A 19,204-nucleotide genomic window follows, 5' to 3' on the forward strand; every position below is an offset into this window, starting at 1 on the left:
AAACCTCTTCACTGAATTTGGAAAAAAATTACATTCTTTTTTATCAGATAATATCATAAACAAATTTTGGGATAGAATTTCTCTGATATTTCCTCCACAGCCGTGTGTCAGTACAACACAGGAAACAAAACAAACAACAAATCTTCACTCCCATGCTAGTTAATGACTTTGTTAATAGTACAGCAGCTTCATTGCAGACAACCCTTGAAACTATAAGACCTCTGAAAAAGATGGTAGTAAATCAGAGGAGGTTAGCTCAATGCTTTAAAACAGACATCACAGAAGTTAGAAAGTTGAGTTCTACCAGTCTAGATCATTTTCGCCTTGTATGTAAAGATGGTCTAGTAACTAACAAGAAAGCCTTCTAGAATTCCACAACCTTTTATTATTCATCATTTATAGAAAAATATAAAAAACAACAATCCTCTTCAGGAGCCTCATTTATAAAACAGTGCCTAGGATTCATACTAAAAGTGTACGTGTGCACAAAGGCTGAAAATGGCATACGCTAAAAAAGATTCTGATTTATAAAACTGTGCATGCAGACCTGAAGGCGATGTTCCCTTTATAAATCACACTCCACCTCGAAACGTGTGTATGTGGATCGGCCTCATATACCGCCCTCTTCACGCCCACATTCAACCATAAAGTCAATGCAAAGCACCTCATGAATATCAAATTATCCTGCTGACAAATGGGTTTCTTTGGTGAATCATGGCATCAAGCGAAGAGAAGAAGAGCAACTTTTTGGTGGCGAAAGCACTAATATCATTAATAAAAGAAAATGAAAACTTAAGTCCAACATGGTGATACAGGCGCAGTGTTATAGAAGATAACACTGCGCAAATAACGCATTTGGTTTTAATGTTAATTTTGAAGTGGATCAATATCTGACTTCAATTCCCCTCCTCAGGTCTGCATCGCCACTTTACCGTCTCCAAAATATTCGTACCAATGGGTTAAGGTTTGCATAGAAGTGCTTACATTCTCCTGTCAAGTTTGTTTTTATAGATCCCAATGTTTGCATACGTACATACGGTTATAAATTAAGCAATTGTTCTCTCTCTCTCTCCCCCTCCCCCTTGGCCCCCCCCCTCTTCTCTCCCCTCTTTCCCACCCACTTCTCCTCTTCTTAATTTTTCTCCGCTCAGCCCAACCGGTTGAAGCATATGAAGCACACTTCTGCTCGAGTTTTTTCTCCACAGTTGCCAAAGAATAGGACTATTTGCAACTATTTCATTTGCTTTGTCACTTTACTTTTATTGAATATAGTGGGTTGGTCTCAGAACTTTACCTATTTATCGTATGACAGGCGGTTACGTCTTCATTCATATGGCAGCTGGACCAGACGCTGTCTCCCCCTCCACACTGTGCGGACCAGCTGTCTCCAGTGTTCACGGACATCTTCAACACCTCACTGGCTGAATGCGTGGTACCTGCCTGCCTCAAAACATCCACCATCATCCCCGTTCCCAAAAAGCAGAGGATCACAGACCTTAATGACTACAGACCAGTCGCCCTGACCTCTGTAGTAATGAAGACCTTTGAGCGCCTCGTGCTGACCCACCTCAAGGCCATAACCAACCACCTCCTCGACCCACTGCAGTTTGCCTACAGAGCCAACAGGTCTGTAGACGACGCAGTCAACATGGGACTCCACTTCATCCTCCAGCACCTTGACTCCCCCGGCACCTACGCCAGGATCCTGTTTGTGGACTTCAGCTCCGCATTCAACACTATCGCCCCAGCTCTTCTCCGAGACAAGTTGACACAGCTGAGCGTGCCTGAGCCCACCTGCAGGTGGATCACTGACTTCCTGACAGACAGGAAGCAGCGCGTGAGGCTGGGCAAGCTTGTCTCTGAGCCCCGGACCATCAGCACTGGAGCCCCACAAGGTTGTGTGCTCTCCCCTCTACTCTTCTCCCTCTACACCAACAACTGCATCTCCAGCCACCCCTCTGTCAAACTCCTGAAGTTTGCAGACGACACAACCCTAATTGGATTAATCTCCAATGGGGACGAGGCCGCCTACAGAGAGGAAGTTGACAGCCTGGCTTCCTGGTGCAGCCAGAACTTCCTGGAGCTGAACGCTTCGAAAACTGTAGAGATGATAGCAGACTTCAGGAGGAGCCCAGCCCAAACCGCCCCCCTCACCATGTGCGACTCCCCAGTTAAAACAGTGGAATCTTTCAGATTCCTGGGGACTATAATTGCACAGGACCTGAGGTGGGCTGAGAACATCACCACCATCATCAAGAAGGCCCAGCAGAGGATGTTCTTCCTGCGGCAACTGAAGAAATTCAACATGCCGCAGAAAGTGATGGTCGAGTTCTACACGGCCATCATTGAGTCCATCCTCACTGCATCAATCACCGTCTGGTTCGCTGCCTCCACTGCCAAGGACAAGGGCAGACTGCAGCGGATCATTCGGTCAGCTGAGAAGGTCATCGGCTGTGACCTGCCGGCTCTCCTACACCTGTTCCACTCCAGGACCAGGAAGAGAGCAGGCAAGATCATTGCTGATCCTTCCCATCCCGGCCACCACCTATTCCAGAGACTCCCATCTGGAAAAAGGTTCCGGGCCATCAGGACCAAAACCTCGCGCCACCTGAACAGTTTTTTTCCCATGGCAGTGGGGCTCACAAACAAACCCCCTGCATCACACTGACTCTGCCCCCCCCCGCACATAACTTATAACTTATATATTATTGGCACTATCCCGGAACCAATCACTGCACCTTAGCACCGCACGTGCCCATAACACAACCTATTGTTTTTTCTGTATATATTGTTGTTTTATGTCCGATTGTTGTTTTTATGTCCAAAGGCACCAACCACACCAAGGCAATTTCCTGTATGTGTAAATATACTTGGCAATAAAAAGAATTCTGATTCTGATTCTGATTCTGATATGAATAAAAAATTAAAACTAAAGGAGGAAAATCTCCAAAGTAGCACCGACAAGAAATTGTCTGACAAAAGAAAGATGAAATGCATTCATTTGCAATCAACTTCTTATATTGAGCTTTCTTATATCATTATGATATAAGTATCCAAATGTGATTAAGACTAAAAGTGTGTTTTCATTTATTCTTATTCTTGTATTAAGATAATATCAGTGCATAATCATGTGTTTGTTTGAAAATCCAGGAATTGATGAAGGTTTCCAACCTTAAGTTAAGACACCAGTGGTATTAAGCTCATAAAGTATGTGTTGTGATGACAGAGAAAGAATGTCACAATAGAAGGATATGTTTATTGCTTATCTATATGAAGTATTAGCTCATTTATTAATAAATCATTAAATTATTTTTCAAATCTATTTTTATTACATTTAATCACTTAATAATTTATGTTTAATTAATATATATATGTATATGTATATATATATGAGATTGTGAATATATGTTGTATTGCTTATTTGTATTATTTACTTGTTTTAATGTTGTAGGCAGGGTGTCAAAGAGTCTTGACTGGCATAGTCCCTCACAGTTGTACTTAAGGCCCATAAAAAAACTGTTACCTCTCAGCTTCAGCAGCATAGGAAAGGGAGGGGGCCCATTGTGAGTAATGGCATCTAGATTTCAAAAAGAAGTCTAGGTCATACGCTCTTTGACTCACAGCCAGATCTAACCAGTTCTCTAAATCGAGTTCCTCTGAAGTCGCACCTCTCAGCGGAAACATTGTGGTTTTAACACAAGGCTGTTCCGACTTCAGCGCAGCACAGTATAGATACAGCTGCCTCAGAAGATGCCGGCGGTCTGCCACAGACTCCAATGGATGCCTGATTTGATTTTCATTACCTCAGCTCTCGAGCTAGAGAAGCCAAACTCCGGCACTAGAGACGAGGACTTAGAAAAATAATAAGCTCTTGCTGGATGCGTGAGTAATGCATAGGGACCTGAAGATTTCAGAGGGGAATGGGCCCAAATTCAAAGATACTATCACCATGTGCCCACATATTTATTTATTGTAATTGACCTATATCTTATACTGAGGATTGGAAGAGATGTATCTTAGCCACAATTAAAAAATAAAAGTCAATCACATTAAAAATAAAAGGCAACACAAAGGCTCTTCATAGGGTTTATTAGACACTTTTTGATTTAAGATAAAGATTTGAACAGTTAACATGCATCCCCTCCCTCCTTTCTCTACCACTGAAAATACAGAAAGAAATCCTTGAATTTAAACAATATTTGAAAAACTGTTACTTTCTTTATTAGCTTGTTACGTCTTTTACTTGTTTTGATTTCTTGAAAACGAGCATGTCCACTTACCGTTACTGTCTAACCAGACTCCATTTCCACATGCCTGTATGCCTTTCTATACTTTATCTTAATTTGTGTGTACTCGATAAGATAAGATAAGATAAGCTTTATTTGTCACGTACACAGTTATACATGGTACAATGTGCAGTGACATTTTTGTTTTTGTGTTTTTTACTATATTGAAAACCGATTCTGATACAGATTTAATAGCACTGACAGGGAGAGAAAGAGAGGAGCTGCAATCCTCTATTAATTACAGTTTGTGATTTGTACATACAGGCAACAATTTTGCCTAATATTTGCTGTTGTAACCAGGGGCGGACTGGGACAATAATTCAGGCCGACTTACTGCTGGAGCCTGATAATAAGGAATTACAATAATCAAGTCTGGATGTAACAAAGGCTTGGATTATTTTTTCTGCATCTTTTTGAGAAAGGAAATGTCTGATTTTTGAGATGTAACGCAAGTGAAAGAAGGCGGTCCTAGAAATAAGTTTTAAGTGAGAATTAAAGGACAAATCGGGATCGAAGATCACTCCCAAGTTCCTGACTGTTTCATTGGAAGCAAGGGCAATGTCGTCTAGCGCAGCTATATTGTTAGATAATGTATCTCTAAGGTGTTTAGGGCCAAGTATTAGAACCTCTGTTTTATCTGAGTTTAATAAGAGGAAATTGCAGGTCATCAAGGTTTTTATGTCCTTGACACATGCTTGGAGTTTAGTTAATTGATTACATTGTTCAGGTTTTATTGACAAGTATAATTTGGTGTCATCCGCATAGCAGTGGAAATTTACAGAGTGTTGTCCTGATAATGTTTCCTAGTGGAAGCGTATATAATGAGAATAAAATTGGGCCGAGCACAGAGCCCTGTGGAACACCGTGGTTAACTTTGGTGCGCACAGATGACTCATCATTAATTTGCACGAATTGGAATCGATCTGAAAAATAGGATTGAAACCAGTTTAGGACGGTTCCTTTAATGCTAATTAACTGTTCTAATCTCTGTAATAAAATTTGATGGTCAATTGTGTTGAATGCTGCACTAAGATCTAACAGAACGAGGACAGACACAAATCCCTGATCTGAAGCTATTAGAAGGTCATTAGTGACTTTTGCCAAGGCTGTCTCCATGCTGTGATTGGCTCTAAACCCTGTAGTGGAAAAATAACTAAGTGTGGTTGAAACCTATTTTGTAGTTGAAGAGTAACTTTTTGCATACCTGTCTAAGACTTTTATGACCTGAAGTGTTTGTAACCTGAAACCTGTATGACCTTTCTATATACCTGTATGACCTTTCTATTACTTATTGACTGTCCAAGAACCTAATGGAAACGTATGCAAATCATTCATTCCTGTGTTTTAATTCCTGTCTCAAACTGTGCCTACAGAACCAGTCTGAACTGGCTCAGACAAACAGTCTGAGTTCTCCTATATAAGATCCTTGCATTTGACTGTTTTCCATCTTCATTCTGAGATCCCTGTGACTCTCTGTGTTGATCTTTTCTGCAGAAAGCCCCTATGAAAATACACAAAGACAAATTTGGTGTTCCAGCCTCTTGTATTTTCAGATTTCCATCACAACCCCGACTGAAAGTCTTCATATACATTACTTTCCTGGAGAAACTCTCACAGCTGATTGGCTACAACTTTTTCAAGGATTTTAGACAGGAAGGGGAGGTTGGATATCCGATAAAAGAGGATAACATTTTAATTTTAATTTTTGTCATGTCTCTTAGACCCCTTCCATTAAAAGAAACAAGAGATACATTTTTAACTGAAACATGGTACACAGAACACAAAAGGAGAAAATGAAATATCTGAACTGTTAAAGAAACAGAGTATTGTTTTTAATCATAATGGGTATTTATGGTAACAAAACCTGGACATCTTCATTTTTTATTCCAAACTCACTTGTTTTTGGGGCACACTATCTCTACAGTGTGACTCTCTGTCCATTCGTGAAGACATAGGGGCCTCTGAAGTCTATCTTTGTATTGTTGCTATATAACCACTGGCAGTGTATATCTGTTGTTCTCTCTTTGTTTCTGCCATGTCAGTTGTCATGTGTGTCTTAATTTAGAAAAAGAAAAAATATATCTCTAAACTCTAACTTATTTCTCTCAAAGATTATGCAAATTTAGACATGTATTACTCCATAGTTTTAATTTCCAGCTGAAAGAAAGTTGTCAGTCACTTTCATTGTTCATTGTATTATTCGTGCAAAAACACAGGGAATTCCAAAGTATCTCATTCGTCTGCAAAGATAATACCCCACTCTAAGTTTGAATTTATTGTACATAGACCAGTTCATTTCGATAAATCGAGGAAATTACTCTAGTATTATGATTATTTCAACAACAACAGTACTTTCCGAAAGGCCACCAATCAGAGCTCACTTAACACCCCATATAAGGAGTCCGGTGCCGCCTCCTCCTTCACCGTCCCTGCGGCAGCTCTCAGGGGTGAGGAGCCATGGTGAGGAGCCATGGTGAGGATTGATGGTCAGGAGCAATGGTCAGGAGCAGGTCGAGAAAACAACAACTCCCCTGTCTCTGCCCGCGTCGGGCCCCACTTTATGCTTCGGACTCCGGGATCTCGGACCACAGCCGCTCCCAGCGTTCACGGATAACGAAACTGCAAGTCTTCCGGAGTGAGGTTTAACGCGGTGGGATTTCGCCGTAGAAAAATACTATCAACGAATTTGTGGAAACTTTGGGGGCACAAGGAAAGTGTTGACGAGGAGCGCGCTGGGTACTTTTAAGGTAACATGTGGACATTCGGTTAGGGTTACTATTGAGTGTTGGAGGGGTCATTGGCGTTAGCCGTTTTAATGTGTTTAATGTAACAACTGTAATTAAGTGTAAAACAGTTCCCCCGCGCGCTTTGTGTAGTAAAGGCGGAACTAGCGTTTCGAACTGATTTCATTTGAAGTGAATACATTCCACGTTACGTAGGACTTATACGGGTGGCCACTTGCTTATACCCCGGACGATATGTGTGTTTGTATGAAGTATGGCCGGGACAAACGCGAGCTTCGGCCCACTGAATAATCCTTAAAGCAGAATATTCCTGGACCGTCGGTTTAGGACCAACTCTCTGCCTGCTAATGACATGCAGCTGGGGCGTGCGCTGGAAATGGGGAGCTGCAGCGCCCTCTACTTGCAAGGGACTGTAACTAACATTTTAATTGACTCGCAATTTGGCTGTCTTTGTCGAACATATACATTGAAATACAATACGTTTGTATGTTTGTCAGTGTATTTATACGATTTACACTTCTCATACCGTCATAGAGATCTATAAGTTGGTGTTTTGCTCTCTTGATTCCTTGTAGATCTGTCTGCACCACTGTCTGCCTTATGTCCTCTCATGCTTTCATCCATAGCTTTTACTGTCCACTAGGGGTGTAACGATTCTCCTAATCCACGGTTCTGTTCAGACCTCGTGTGTGTGTGTGTGTGTGTGTGTGTGTGTGTGTGTGTGTGTGTGTGTGTGTGTGTGTGTGTGTGTGTGTGTGTGTGTGTGTGTGAGAGATAGGAATTTCTGGGTTTTATTTACCAACATTTGGAAAAGTAAGGAGAAGAAACTGACTTCAATATAGAATACTGTGGATGTGATCCATTGAAATGCATCGTTGTGCATTTGAATCGTTGAATGCTGAATCGTAATTGAATCGTGAGGCTAGTGAAGATTCTACTCATGTTTTAACCTTTCTTTTGAAAATATCTAGTGAGCTGGCTTCCCTTATATCTATTGGTAGTGTGTTCCATAGTTTGGGGGCATAATTGACAAAGGCTTCATCTTCTTTTGGCTACTGCTGGGAACCTTCAGTAGAGCTGCAGCAGATGACCTCAGTGTTCTGGAGTGCAGGTAGCTAATAAGGGAGTTGGCACTATAGCTTGGCCCTTGTCCATTAAGGGCTTTGTATACAAGGAGGAGGACCTTTAAGTCAATTCTAGATGTTACAGGAAGCCAATGCAGAGCGGCTAAATATAGGACTGCTGTGCTCTCTCCTCCTAGTTGTTGTTGATCAATAAAATTAACAGTAAATGAAACATTATGTATGTTGGCCAAAACAGTCTAAATATGTCAGTTTAAAAAGATAGCCTTTGAGACAGGATTCAAAGAGTCAACGTTACGGATGTCCGGTGGGAGGCAGTTCCAGAGGGCGTGAGCAGAGTGGCGGAAGGCTCTAGATCTCATGGTGGTCAAGCCGGCAGGTGGTACAGTGAGGTGGATTAAAGAAGACCTGAGATTGCAGGAGGGTGTGTCAATGTGCAGGAGTTCAGAAAGGTATAGTGGAGCAAGATTATGGGTGGCCTTAAAGGTGAGGAGCAGAATCTTAAAAACGACGTGGTATTCGACCGGGATACCAATGAAGCTGCTGAAGGACAGGAGTGATGTGATTAATGGAGGGGGTTCTGGAAATGATGCGAGCGGCAGAGTTCTGGACGAGTTTATGGTTGTGAGAGACGGGCGAGGACAATTAATGTTACGTAAATGGAAGCATGCAGACTCTTAACTTGAGGGAGGGGGAAACTAAGGAATTATCAATGGTGAAGGAGAACTGTCCGATTTTGCTAAGGTGGATTTGGTGCCAACAAAGAGAAACTCCGTTTTTTTCAGTGTTGAACACTATTATTGTTCAACCATGGGGAGACTCTGTTGGTCGACCTCTCCTTGACTTTTAGAAGAGCAACAGTATAGAGAGGCAATTCAGTTGCTGAAACATTGTTAATATTTAGCCCAGTTATAACCAGGTGTTGTCTGCTGGTGAGTCAGACAATCAAATGCTGAGTCAGTGCAAACCTGTTTTGTAGATTCATGGCCTCAATAGTTTTAGAGTAATTTTGTTTCATAAAAACAATAGTTTGGAGGACAGGCCTCGAGCATTGCTGCTGTACCAGTATCATTACTGAGCCAAGTTTCAACTCAGAAAATGCAGTGTAGGTTCTTCTTCTGTTATCAGATCATTGAGGAATGTTGTTATCTATTCATGAGGACGTAGGTGTTCCAAAAACAGCCTGTCCTTGAGGATGTTTGGTCTTTGTCAGGCTTGAGCAAAACTGAAATAAGGGCTGTGTTCATGTGTGTTGGTATGGTTCCTTTTTATAGTAATCATGGAAAATGGTACTTTTAACTTTTGTTGAAGGTTAAATTAATGTGTGTGAAACGCTATAATGAGTAATTTTTCAGTTTCAGTTTTTTTCCCCTGTTTTTTCTTATGCGTAGAGTGCGAAATCAGATGTGCTCTCAAAACTGTTATGGCTGTTTACCAGATTAGTGACGGTGAGATTTCTGGGGATTCGTTCATTTCATTAAAGGTCTGCTAGGAGTGAGGTGTTAAACTGCCACCTACTTAACGGGGCTGGGGTGGTTCCCTTCAGTCTTTTTCTTAAATTCTGTAAGATTTGTGGAACTGTTGGATAGATTTGCCATCCTCGTTTGCTCCAATACACACTATTGGCATTCATAATGTTTATGCAGGTAATTTAGTCATTTTCTCTGAAGTTGGAAGCATTTGTGTGGTATCAAATTAGGGTCACCTATATTTTGTGCTTGTGACGTAATGTTGTAGTTGTCAATCACCTTTTGTGCATGTGTTAAAGTTTTGTAGCTGTAGAAATATTTTGTATGTGTAATTCACATTTGTGTGTGAGTAGTTTCAGCCTGAGAGATGGATACACAAATCTCCTATCAATGCAAGCGACCCTGAAGTTATTGCTACAAAAGATGAGTTAAAAATACATTTAGTCTGCAAAGAACAAATGTATAGTTGTCTACAGAATGTAAAGAACTGGGTCAGCTGGATTATGGTGAAAGAACAGAATCCATCTAACCTATGTTTTTAAATGATTTTTGAATATGTAATTGCCTTTTAAGTTAATAGGGTGAGCTATGCAACAGTTGCATAGTCACACATCCAGCAGATATGGAGCAACAGTTGTCAGTGTCATTTGATACATTAGTATTTAACATGTAGCAGAAATTTTCTATAAACATGGACTCATCCACATTCTAATTTTCCTTTTTTTTGTTTTCCTAGACCTGAGAAACGCTGAACTGAAGTCATCAATTGAAAGATAGCTCTCCATGCAATGTGGTCTGGATGTTCACACAGCCAAGACAGAGCATACCCTGCTGTCCAACATCAGTGTAACAATGTTGCACCAGTGGTTCACCCAGCAAATGGAATACAAATCAACATGGTAGCCCCTCAAGATCCTGAGGAGCTCAGAGTCGTTGATGGTCCAGCTCAGAGGCAGCAAGACGATGCACAATCAAGGCAACATTTCCAAAGTCTCCACCACAATGTAGCAAGCACTGGATACCAGCACCCAAAACCTGGGGACAGTGAATGGACTTCTTGGAATAGTTGGCACCAACAAAGCAGAAAAGCTAATCCTGACTATAATCCATCACTGCATGACACTGCACAAAGCAGCTGCGCTAATGAAAACACTGGGAGACAACATCTTTATAATGGTGGACAAGATGAGGAATGTATTGGGCAAAGTCTTAGTAGATATTCCCAGAACGGGTCATATGTGAACAATAATGCTACACTGCAGCAAAAACATTTAAGTTGTGCCTTTTCAGTTGGTACCAGTTCTGTAGCACCTCAGAGAAAGACCGTTGGAGACACAGCAGAGACACTTCCTTTAAAGGGTCAAGGGTATTCTGGGTCTCTGAAGCAAACATCTAGCCCACTGCAATGTGCCTTGCTGAAAGGAAATTGTCGGCAAGGGAGAAGTTCACTGGATGCTCTCAGCTGTGAACAGATTGGAACACAAAACCTATTACATTCAAGAACTCCCCGGTACCAGCAGCAGTTAACTCGTCCATCACCAGTGCAAGAAATAAAACCACTTACAGATGTCGAAATACATGACTATATTGCGAAAGAGGTTAACCAGTACAGAAGAACCCAAAGCACTGGAAACCTCCCCACATCCTCTGACAAAGGGACACAACAATATGTAGAGGTGCAACGTGTCAGCAGTGCTGAGCTGGGCATTGCTGCACTTGGAAAAGCACTTCCACTGGACAGTTCAAAGGGCAGCAAAGTAAATGCTGAGTTTACTCCGACAAGTGATTGTCCTACAGTTCCATCAGAGAGACATTCAAGAGGTACACAAATCTCTGTAAAAAACATTTAAGATCCTAAAAATGAATGTGTTGACAATATTGGCTATGTAGATTATTTTAATTGATACAATGGGTCACTCTGTTACTAATCATCACAATTTTGGGTTACACCTTCACAGATCTGAATGGAATTCAACATGATTGGTCACATAAGAAATCTATGGTACCGAAATGTCATGTTTCGGATCCAAATTAAGGGAGATATGGGCTAACTAAATTTACACTGTTTGGGGGGCTTTAGGGGACTGTCTGGGCAAATCTCCTTTTTAATATAGGCCTCAGAGTATATAATATAATATAAATATAAAAAAAGTCAGCATTTTAAGTGATTATAACGTTAAAATTGATTTTCAAAAATAACTTTATTGTAAAAATCTCCATGTTAGCTTATTTCATCAATACCCAAGTTGTTGGTGAGATAGCATTGTTTATATGAAGTAGCATCACATCACTAATTCTTTACAATGATGTTAAACAGCAGTAAGTTATCAGTGCATGGTCAGGCACATGCAAAATACTAATGAACTCCATTGTTGATGGCTCCCAGTCCACTGGATAGTGTGGGTGGGATCATAATTTTTAAGACGAATGTTAATTCCATTTATTCCAAAACTACTCTTGCATTACTATTAGAATGATGAGGTGATAATGCGCCCCTAAGAAGCTGTGGCCTTTCTTAATTTCTACTTAAGTCTTTGATGCCATGATTTTGTCTTTACTCGACATTGTGTATGCTTGTCCTTTTACATGTTAATCTACCACTATCCTGGTGGTCCATCACAAGTGTATTGGTGAGATATGGGAATGTGTATGATTGAGCGGGTCCATGAGGACCATGCATAGTCTCTTCAACACACCCCAAAATTTCATAGGAAATACAAAATGACAGACTTCCTGTTGGGTTGATGTCATTGTACCCAATAATTTTGTTTGTACTGATGAGTTAAACGTGCACTGTCATGCTCGGGCCCTAATTCTGATTCCAAAGCACTATCCTAGTGGTCTGGGAGACCATCAACAGTGATTGATATTTTGCATTGCCTGATCATGCACTGATCTCTGTGCTGCCGTTCAACAACATTGTAAAGAATTAATGATGTGATGCCACTTTAGACAAGTAATGACATCTCAGCAACAACTCAAAAACCAAAGACTTATTTTATCTGGAGGTCTTGATAGCATTATAAGGTAACTTTGATCTTTTTATTGATTTTGAAATGTAGGGTTTTCTGCAATTTTTTAACTGTTAGAATCACTTACAATGCTCTTATTTCTAAATTGGGGATTGTATACTCATAAATGTGGAGCTGAAAAAGGGCTTTAAAATTATGAGTTTATCCCCCATGACCTATATTAGGAAAATACTTGATCACTCTTTGTTATTCATTGACTGTCTACTGTCTGTAGAAAGTGAAAAAACATTGCTGAGATTGGCATCTTTTCTAAAGTCATACTGCAACAGAATGAGAGTGGTGATATAAATAACGTTCTTCTCTTTCCTCTCCACAGACTATCTACCACGTATGAGGACAGTTGCTGCCACCGGCACAAAGAATGACGACAAGAGTCCAGTAGTTCTCACATCAAGGTCTGGAAGGACTTTGGGTGAACGGACTGAGAAGGAACACTGCAACAAGCCAAAAGAAGAATACACATCTGTGGAGTTAAATATCAACAGGAATTTGGAGGAATTGCACAAGGTGACTGGTGTTTCCTGGTCTCCCAAACACATGACGGTGAAAGAGGAAGGAGATGCAAGGCTAAAACCAGTTGACAATGTGGGTTGGACAGTAGACTTGGACAATTCGCAAGGTGTGACTGATGTCTCTGTAGATCCTCAAACCAGGCACAGTTCAGTTATAACTGGAAACAAATTACTTGTACTCGATGAAAATCAAGACACATTTCCCAATAGAAGGAAAACCTCTGAAGATCAACATTGTCATATAACGGATCAGGAAGTAATTGCACATCCCATGGTTACTTCATCAGTTGATCAAATTCAGATTCATAGCGTAATATCAATTTCTACAGACCAAAGTGAACTGCTGTGGAACCAAGCAAGTCATCAATGTGTGATGGAGGATGCACGTTCTGTGCATTCACAAACAGATTTGTGTCTAGAAGTTACTGGAAAAATTGCCAACGTCCAAGAACTGCCCCTCCTTCCTGAAAGCAAGAGTCTGGAACACGATCTGAAACTTTTGAAAGATCCAAAATATGAAGACATTTCAGATTATGAAGACGTGTCACAGGTGATGACAAAACTTCCAAACACAGAGCATGAGAAATGTAGCTTCCTGCCATGTGCTGAAAATCCTCAGTATGAAGATATAAGTGAAGATGAAAATCCAGAGAAGAAGAGATTGGCTCAAGAGATATCTTTTCCAGAATACAACAAAAAGCAGTCACTATTTGAAAATGAAGGCCATGGACATGTGCAGGGTCAGGCTCAGGTAAAGACTGAAAGCGTTTCAGAAGAGAAGCAGATTTTACTGGATACAGCACAACTCTGTACTTGTCCATGTTTTGTTGAAACTGATGATGGTTTTGAACATTTATGTCCTAAATGTGACAGTGAGAGACAACTGGGAGTGCAAACAAACCACTCATTTTCATGTAGTCCTTCCTATGAGGATTTCAAAGATGGAGATGAGAGTGACGATCAGATGGATGACTTCATAGTCTTGCCTATAAGCATCACAAACATTATATATGAACCAGAAAATGAAATCCAGGACATCCCAGAGAACATTGTGCAAGATGACAGTAAAAGTGGAGACAAAGATGGGCACGGTGACATGATTCCAACAGACTGTCCAGTTCCTAAACCAGTAGCGGCTTCTGCTATGGAGGTATTTGACACAGTTAAGAGCTTTCTACAAGCTAAATCTGCACAATTTGTGAACAGTTTTGAGATGGCATCAGGAAGAAGCACACCTGAACATGAAATGGTCCTCGAGGGAGACACACATACACCTAACAGCAGCACGTTCCACTCTGAGCCTGAAGACAGTAGTGAAACAGACGACAGCTGTGATTACTCAGCACCTCTGCCTCCAGAGACAGACGATTATGCATCTGAACATAATGAGGCTACAAATGTGCAAAAAGGTCGAAGCAGGCGCCCTGACAAGGGGAGCTGTATGGAAGAACTTAGCAAGTTGATTGAAGCCAAAGCTAGCTCAAAGAATGTCCAACTCAAGACCATCAGACAAACGTATTCAAAAAAACCAGACATAATAATTGTTGATTCTGACTCCGAGGATGAAAGTGACCAAAATTGCAGAAAGAAAGCTAAACGTAAGAGATCACCCTCTTCAGGCTCAATGGACTATGGAGATGCCCCATGGGGTCAGCAAATAGGACATCCACCTGAAACTTTGGATCTGCATCAACCCGTGAAAGAAACTGCAGACTTGCCAGTCCCGCAGCGTCCTGAGCTATCGCATAGTACAGCAACAAGTGGGCAGCACCTTGAAAATAAAGCTGGTCATAAGCATGTTCAACAGGATACCAACAGGAAAAATATCGAAAGTGTAATTATCCTTGACTCTGACACAGAGGATGAAAGTGACCAAAACCACAAAAAGGAGAACAGCAGGAGATCTATCTCTTCAGGGTTTGTGGATAGTGCCATTTCATCGTGTATTACACAAAAGAGACATTCACCTGAAATTGTGGACAGTGAGTATGGACCTACTAAAGAAACGCTCCAAGAAATGAGGTCATCTGCTGAACGCTCTGACCCGTCTCTCTGCGTAAAAAATGCTGGACAGTTGATTGAAGCTGAAGTTGGCTCTGAGTATGTTCAACACAAGAGTAACAAACCAACAACCTCAAAAAGAGTTAAAGTTTCCCTAGAGTCTGACAAAGTGGCTAAAAAAGACGATCAGACTAGCAAAGAAAAGGCAACAGAGAGAAAGCCCCCATCAGTCCCAAAAGACAGTGGTGTTATATCTCATCAACAAAACAGACCGTCAACAGAAATTGTAACCCACCTCTGTGGAACTGCCAAGACAAGGCCTCGAAAAACCATACTATTATCTGAACAGTCACCAGAGAAACGGCTTCGGCCTGTGGACAAGAAGGCAGATGCCACCTCAGGTACTTGTGCGATTCCTCGCCTTTTGGTTAAGTCGGTGCACAATAATAACCTGAAACTTTCAAAAGAACGTGTGAACAGGCAGGGTAAAGATGAAACCCTTGCTCCAAAGACCCCTACAGCAACCAGTAAGAGGAAATGGAGGCACAACTCCCACGAGTCTGCAACTCCCCTGATGAAGAGGGCCATGTCTGAAGCGAAACATTTGACCAAGGCCAGAAATCGAGACATTCAAAGAGACCAAAGTGCGTTGTATTGACATTTTTTCAATGATTTTTCCATAAATTCATCATAATCACATCAAGTTATTTCTAATGTGCCTGATGTAAAACTTTTTCGTGATCCTCATTCTTACTATAGGATCCAACGTTGGTGTTGGTTACAAATGGTTGGAGAGCAGGAAAAAGGGGGCAATGCTAACAAAGAAAGGTGATTTTCCTTAACATGATTTGCTCCATGTATAAAAATTGTTTTACAGCCACCTGATGCACTGTACAATGTCACCAGATTTTTGTTATTTTGAGATGCAGTTATAATCTCTCGTTCTCTGCCGTTTTTACAACAGGTTCCGCCAGCGAGAGGAAGAGGTAAAGATCTCAAAGAGCCTATCATTGAGGAGAACGTTCCACTGTCCACTTGTTCCAATGGACAGGTTGTTAATAACTGTTGCTGTATATGATTCTGTACGTAAATTCTGTATTTTAATGGTGTGAATGCATGTTTACACAAACGGTGTCATATGTTAGTATTTAAAATATCAGCTGTTTGTGGTAGTGTTGTTTTCAATCGGAAAGAAATTCTCTTTTTCCAGCTACCTCAGAATGAAGTTTCTCCATTTACTTTAGTGTTTATGCTCTGATTACAGTTTGAATTAGAAGTGCTTGATATTTTAAACACTTTTTTTCCCCCATATAAATTTATAAAGAGATGGATACATATGTATATGATCCTGTTCTTTTCCACCTTTTTAACTTGATATTGTTTTTGTACTCAGCCGTGGTTACATTCTGTAGGCAATGGTGTTATCTTTAAAAATGTTGATGTCATAAAAGTCTTGCAATGGCTCAATTTCTGCTCGTTTCATGTGTACTTTTATTTAACCACTAGATAGACTTTGCAGTGTAGATTGCACATAAAAGTGATCTCCAGTTTTAGATTCTGACATCGGATTGGGAACCGGAGTGACGCTAGCTATATGGCTGTTTTCACTTTGGTTACATGTTACATCAGCAGCTGTAAAATTGTGGCTCCAAAACAGAATAGACAATTTGCAAATTCATAGTTGTATAAAGACCCTTGAGATGCAATTGGAGGATTCCAGGCTTTAGACATAATACTGAACTTTAATCAGTTGTATCCGTAGGCCTTTTGCTACAGTTAGGAGAAAGCTAAACTATTAGTGACATCTGAGATAACAGTAGCCACTATCTGGCTGCTTTCATGGTATTTTGTTTTTAATTCTGTAGTTTTATTATTTAGTTTTTTTTCTGGGGAGGACGGCCGAAAGAAGGAAGAGGAGAGAAAAAACAGGCCAGCTTGTTGTAGTTGTCTAAACTTCCTCATCTTTCGCTTCTCTATTTCTCTTCCTCTTTTTCTCCTCTTTAAAAAGAAGATGCACGTTTACTCCATGGGCCCTTCTTCAGTACATTTTCAGCCAAATTTTTTTTTTACAATGCACCCAGCCTGTTGTACAAAATACACTAAAAGTGCTCATTCCATTTAGTTATATTTTTATAGCACCTCATCACAACAGCAGCAATTATAGCAGCAGCTCTGGAGTCAGATATCTGCAGAAATTTGCTTTTTTGGAGCAGCCTTTGAGTTCTCGAGGCCTTTGACTCTTCTCCCCTTTGCAGGTGCTCTCCAAAAGTGACATCCTCATTTACTTCCTCATTTCATAAAAATGGTTTCAGTTTCTCTGGCACATTGTCTTTATTATCACCGACACAGCAGGACTACGGAACCCTTAAGGGGACAAAAACTTGTCCCCTTACTCACCAGAGAGTAGTGTGTGTGTGCAGGTGATACCTGTCAAACCTCTGTGCATTTTGGCTTGCTATGAGTCATATGAGTCTGTGGAAATGACAGTACAGGAGTTAACTCCGGTAAAGTTGGAAAGATTTTCACAGATTCAGATTTTTCTGATCGATAACTAATAAACGAAACGTCCTTAAAACACATGGGAATCCTCCCGCCGATCAGAGCAATGTACACAACCGGCTACAGCTTGTTTTCCTGTGTGTCTTTGAAGGTATCAGGAGAGTGCAGGGGTGACAGCCAGCTAATTCAGAGCACCTGCGCCCGAGCGCTCCCATTGGATAAAAGCCCGGCCTGGCTTTGCTCTCGCTCCCTCACTTGGACTCATCCCGGCCCCGTTTTGCCTTTGTTTGACCTTTGCTATGCTTTCACACACTCACATCTACATAACTGATATTACCGACGTACACACTCCACATTTATCCTTCCTTCTTTGGTTGTTTAATTTACAATAAATACTTTAAACTACCTTCATTCTTTAAATGTCATTTAGCGGACGGTTTTATCCTTAGCGACTTACAATTAGTGCATTCAACATCTATGAGGGGCCATTTAGGGGTTCAGTATCTTGCCCAAGGACACTTCGGAATGCAGACGTGGAAGACTGAGAATGGAACCACCGACCTTCTGCTTGGAGGACGACCACTGTAACACAGCCACACTCATGACCTGAAAGCCGGGTTATGTTCTGTACATTGGGTAATGTGGGACAGTCTGTTGATTTTGCTTTCTGACAAAATTTTGGACTTTTACTACAGGTTAGCATGAAATCACATGACTGAAATCACATGACTTCATGGGGACAACTGTCAATCAGACCCTCCCCCTTGGCATTGCATGACAGGGTCAGTGACAAGATTATTGTTAAGGATATGAATCTGTCAAAAAAAAGACAATGTTTCTTATTGTTATTGTCGTATATTTAAGCAGCAGTGATGTTGAAGATGATGATGAAGGAATCTCCGCGGACACCGTTCTTGTTTGTATAATAAGGTTTATTACACAGAAGTTACAGGTCAGGACAGGTACCTAGGTATACCCGGAGACGTTCTCGGCCAATGAAGAAGTCCACCTCGCCGGTGCCGGACAAGCCTTCATATAGGGAAGTTGTTTCCGCCCAGGAAATAAGATAAAATGACGTCATACATAGGGGCCTCTAATACAAAACATGCTTCCTACTTAAAGATGGAAACCCCTCTATCTACTTCCTACTTAAAGATGCAAATCCCTCTATCTAACAGGTCAAAGAGAGTTTCTCCTGGTCAAAGAGAACTTAACGAGTATCATATCGAATAATAATTAGATTCATCTGAGAGCCAGGAAACGAGGGGCCCCCTAACCATGAACATGTCATTAACGAGGGGCCCCCTAATCATGAACATGTCATTAACGAGGGGCCCCCTAACCATGAACATGTCATTAACGAGGGGCCCCCTAACCATGAACATGTCATTAACAATCTATGTTAGCTGAATATACCACATTATCAAAGTATGTTTGTGATGCATTCAAGCAAAAACACATGCATTGAGTTGTTGAAAATGTGCTTTAGGTTGTTTTTTTTCAAACATTTTTTAGTCGTTCCACTTTATCAAACATGATTGATAATGTGGGACAGCATGCTTTGGGTAATCTGGGACAG

General features: G+C 41.0%; 1 protein-coding gene across 2 annotated transcripts; it reads left to right on the top strand.

Moving 5' to 3' along the window:
• The first annotated feature begins 6,723 nt into the window (after positions 1-6,723).
• Positions 6,724-16,597, top strand: LOC118101761. Of its 2 annotated transcripts, none has more exons than XM_035147742.2 (5): positions 6,724-7,033; positions 10,318-11,402; positions 12,930-15,770; positions 15,886-15,954; positions 16,091-16,597. In XM_035147742.2, exons 2-5 carry the CDS (start codon positions 10,370-10,372, stop codon positions 16,114-16,116), a joined length of 3,969 nt encoding a protein of 1,322 aa, XP_035003633.2. In that variant the 5' UTR covers positions 6,724-7,033; positions 10,318-10,369; the 3' UTR covers positions 16,117-16,597. The 2 variants fall into 2 exon arrangements, with proteins under 2 accessions (XP_035003633.2, XP_035003634.2); XM_035147743.2 differs by having other exon boundaries at positions 6,724-6,936.
• Positions 16,598-19,204: the final 2,607 nt, after the last annotated feature.

This window comes from Hippoglossus stenolepis, chromosome 22, assembly GCF_022539355.2.
Source record: "Hippoglossus stenolepis isolate QCI-W04-F060 chromosome 22, HSTE1.2, whole genome shotgun sequence".
NCBI classification, from domain to species: Eukaryota; Metazoa; Chordata; class Actinopteri; order Pleuronectiformes; family Pleuronectidae; genus Hippoglossus; species Hippoglossus stenolepis.

Coding starts and splice junctions, on each gene's coding strand:
- LOC118101761 (XM_035147742.2), top strand. CDS start 10,370: ATGTGGTCTGGATGTTCACACAGCCAAGACAGAGCATACCCTGCTGTC. Junction 11,403..12,929: donor ATCAGAGAGACATTCAAGAG/GTACACAAATCT, acceptor TCCTCTCCACAG/ACTATCTACCACGTATGAGG. Junction 15,955..16,090: donor GGCAATGCTAACAAAGAAAG/GTGATTTTCCTT, acceptor TTTTTACAACAG/GTTCCGCCAGCGAGAGGAAG.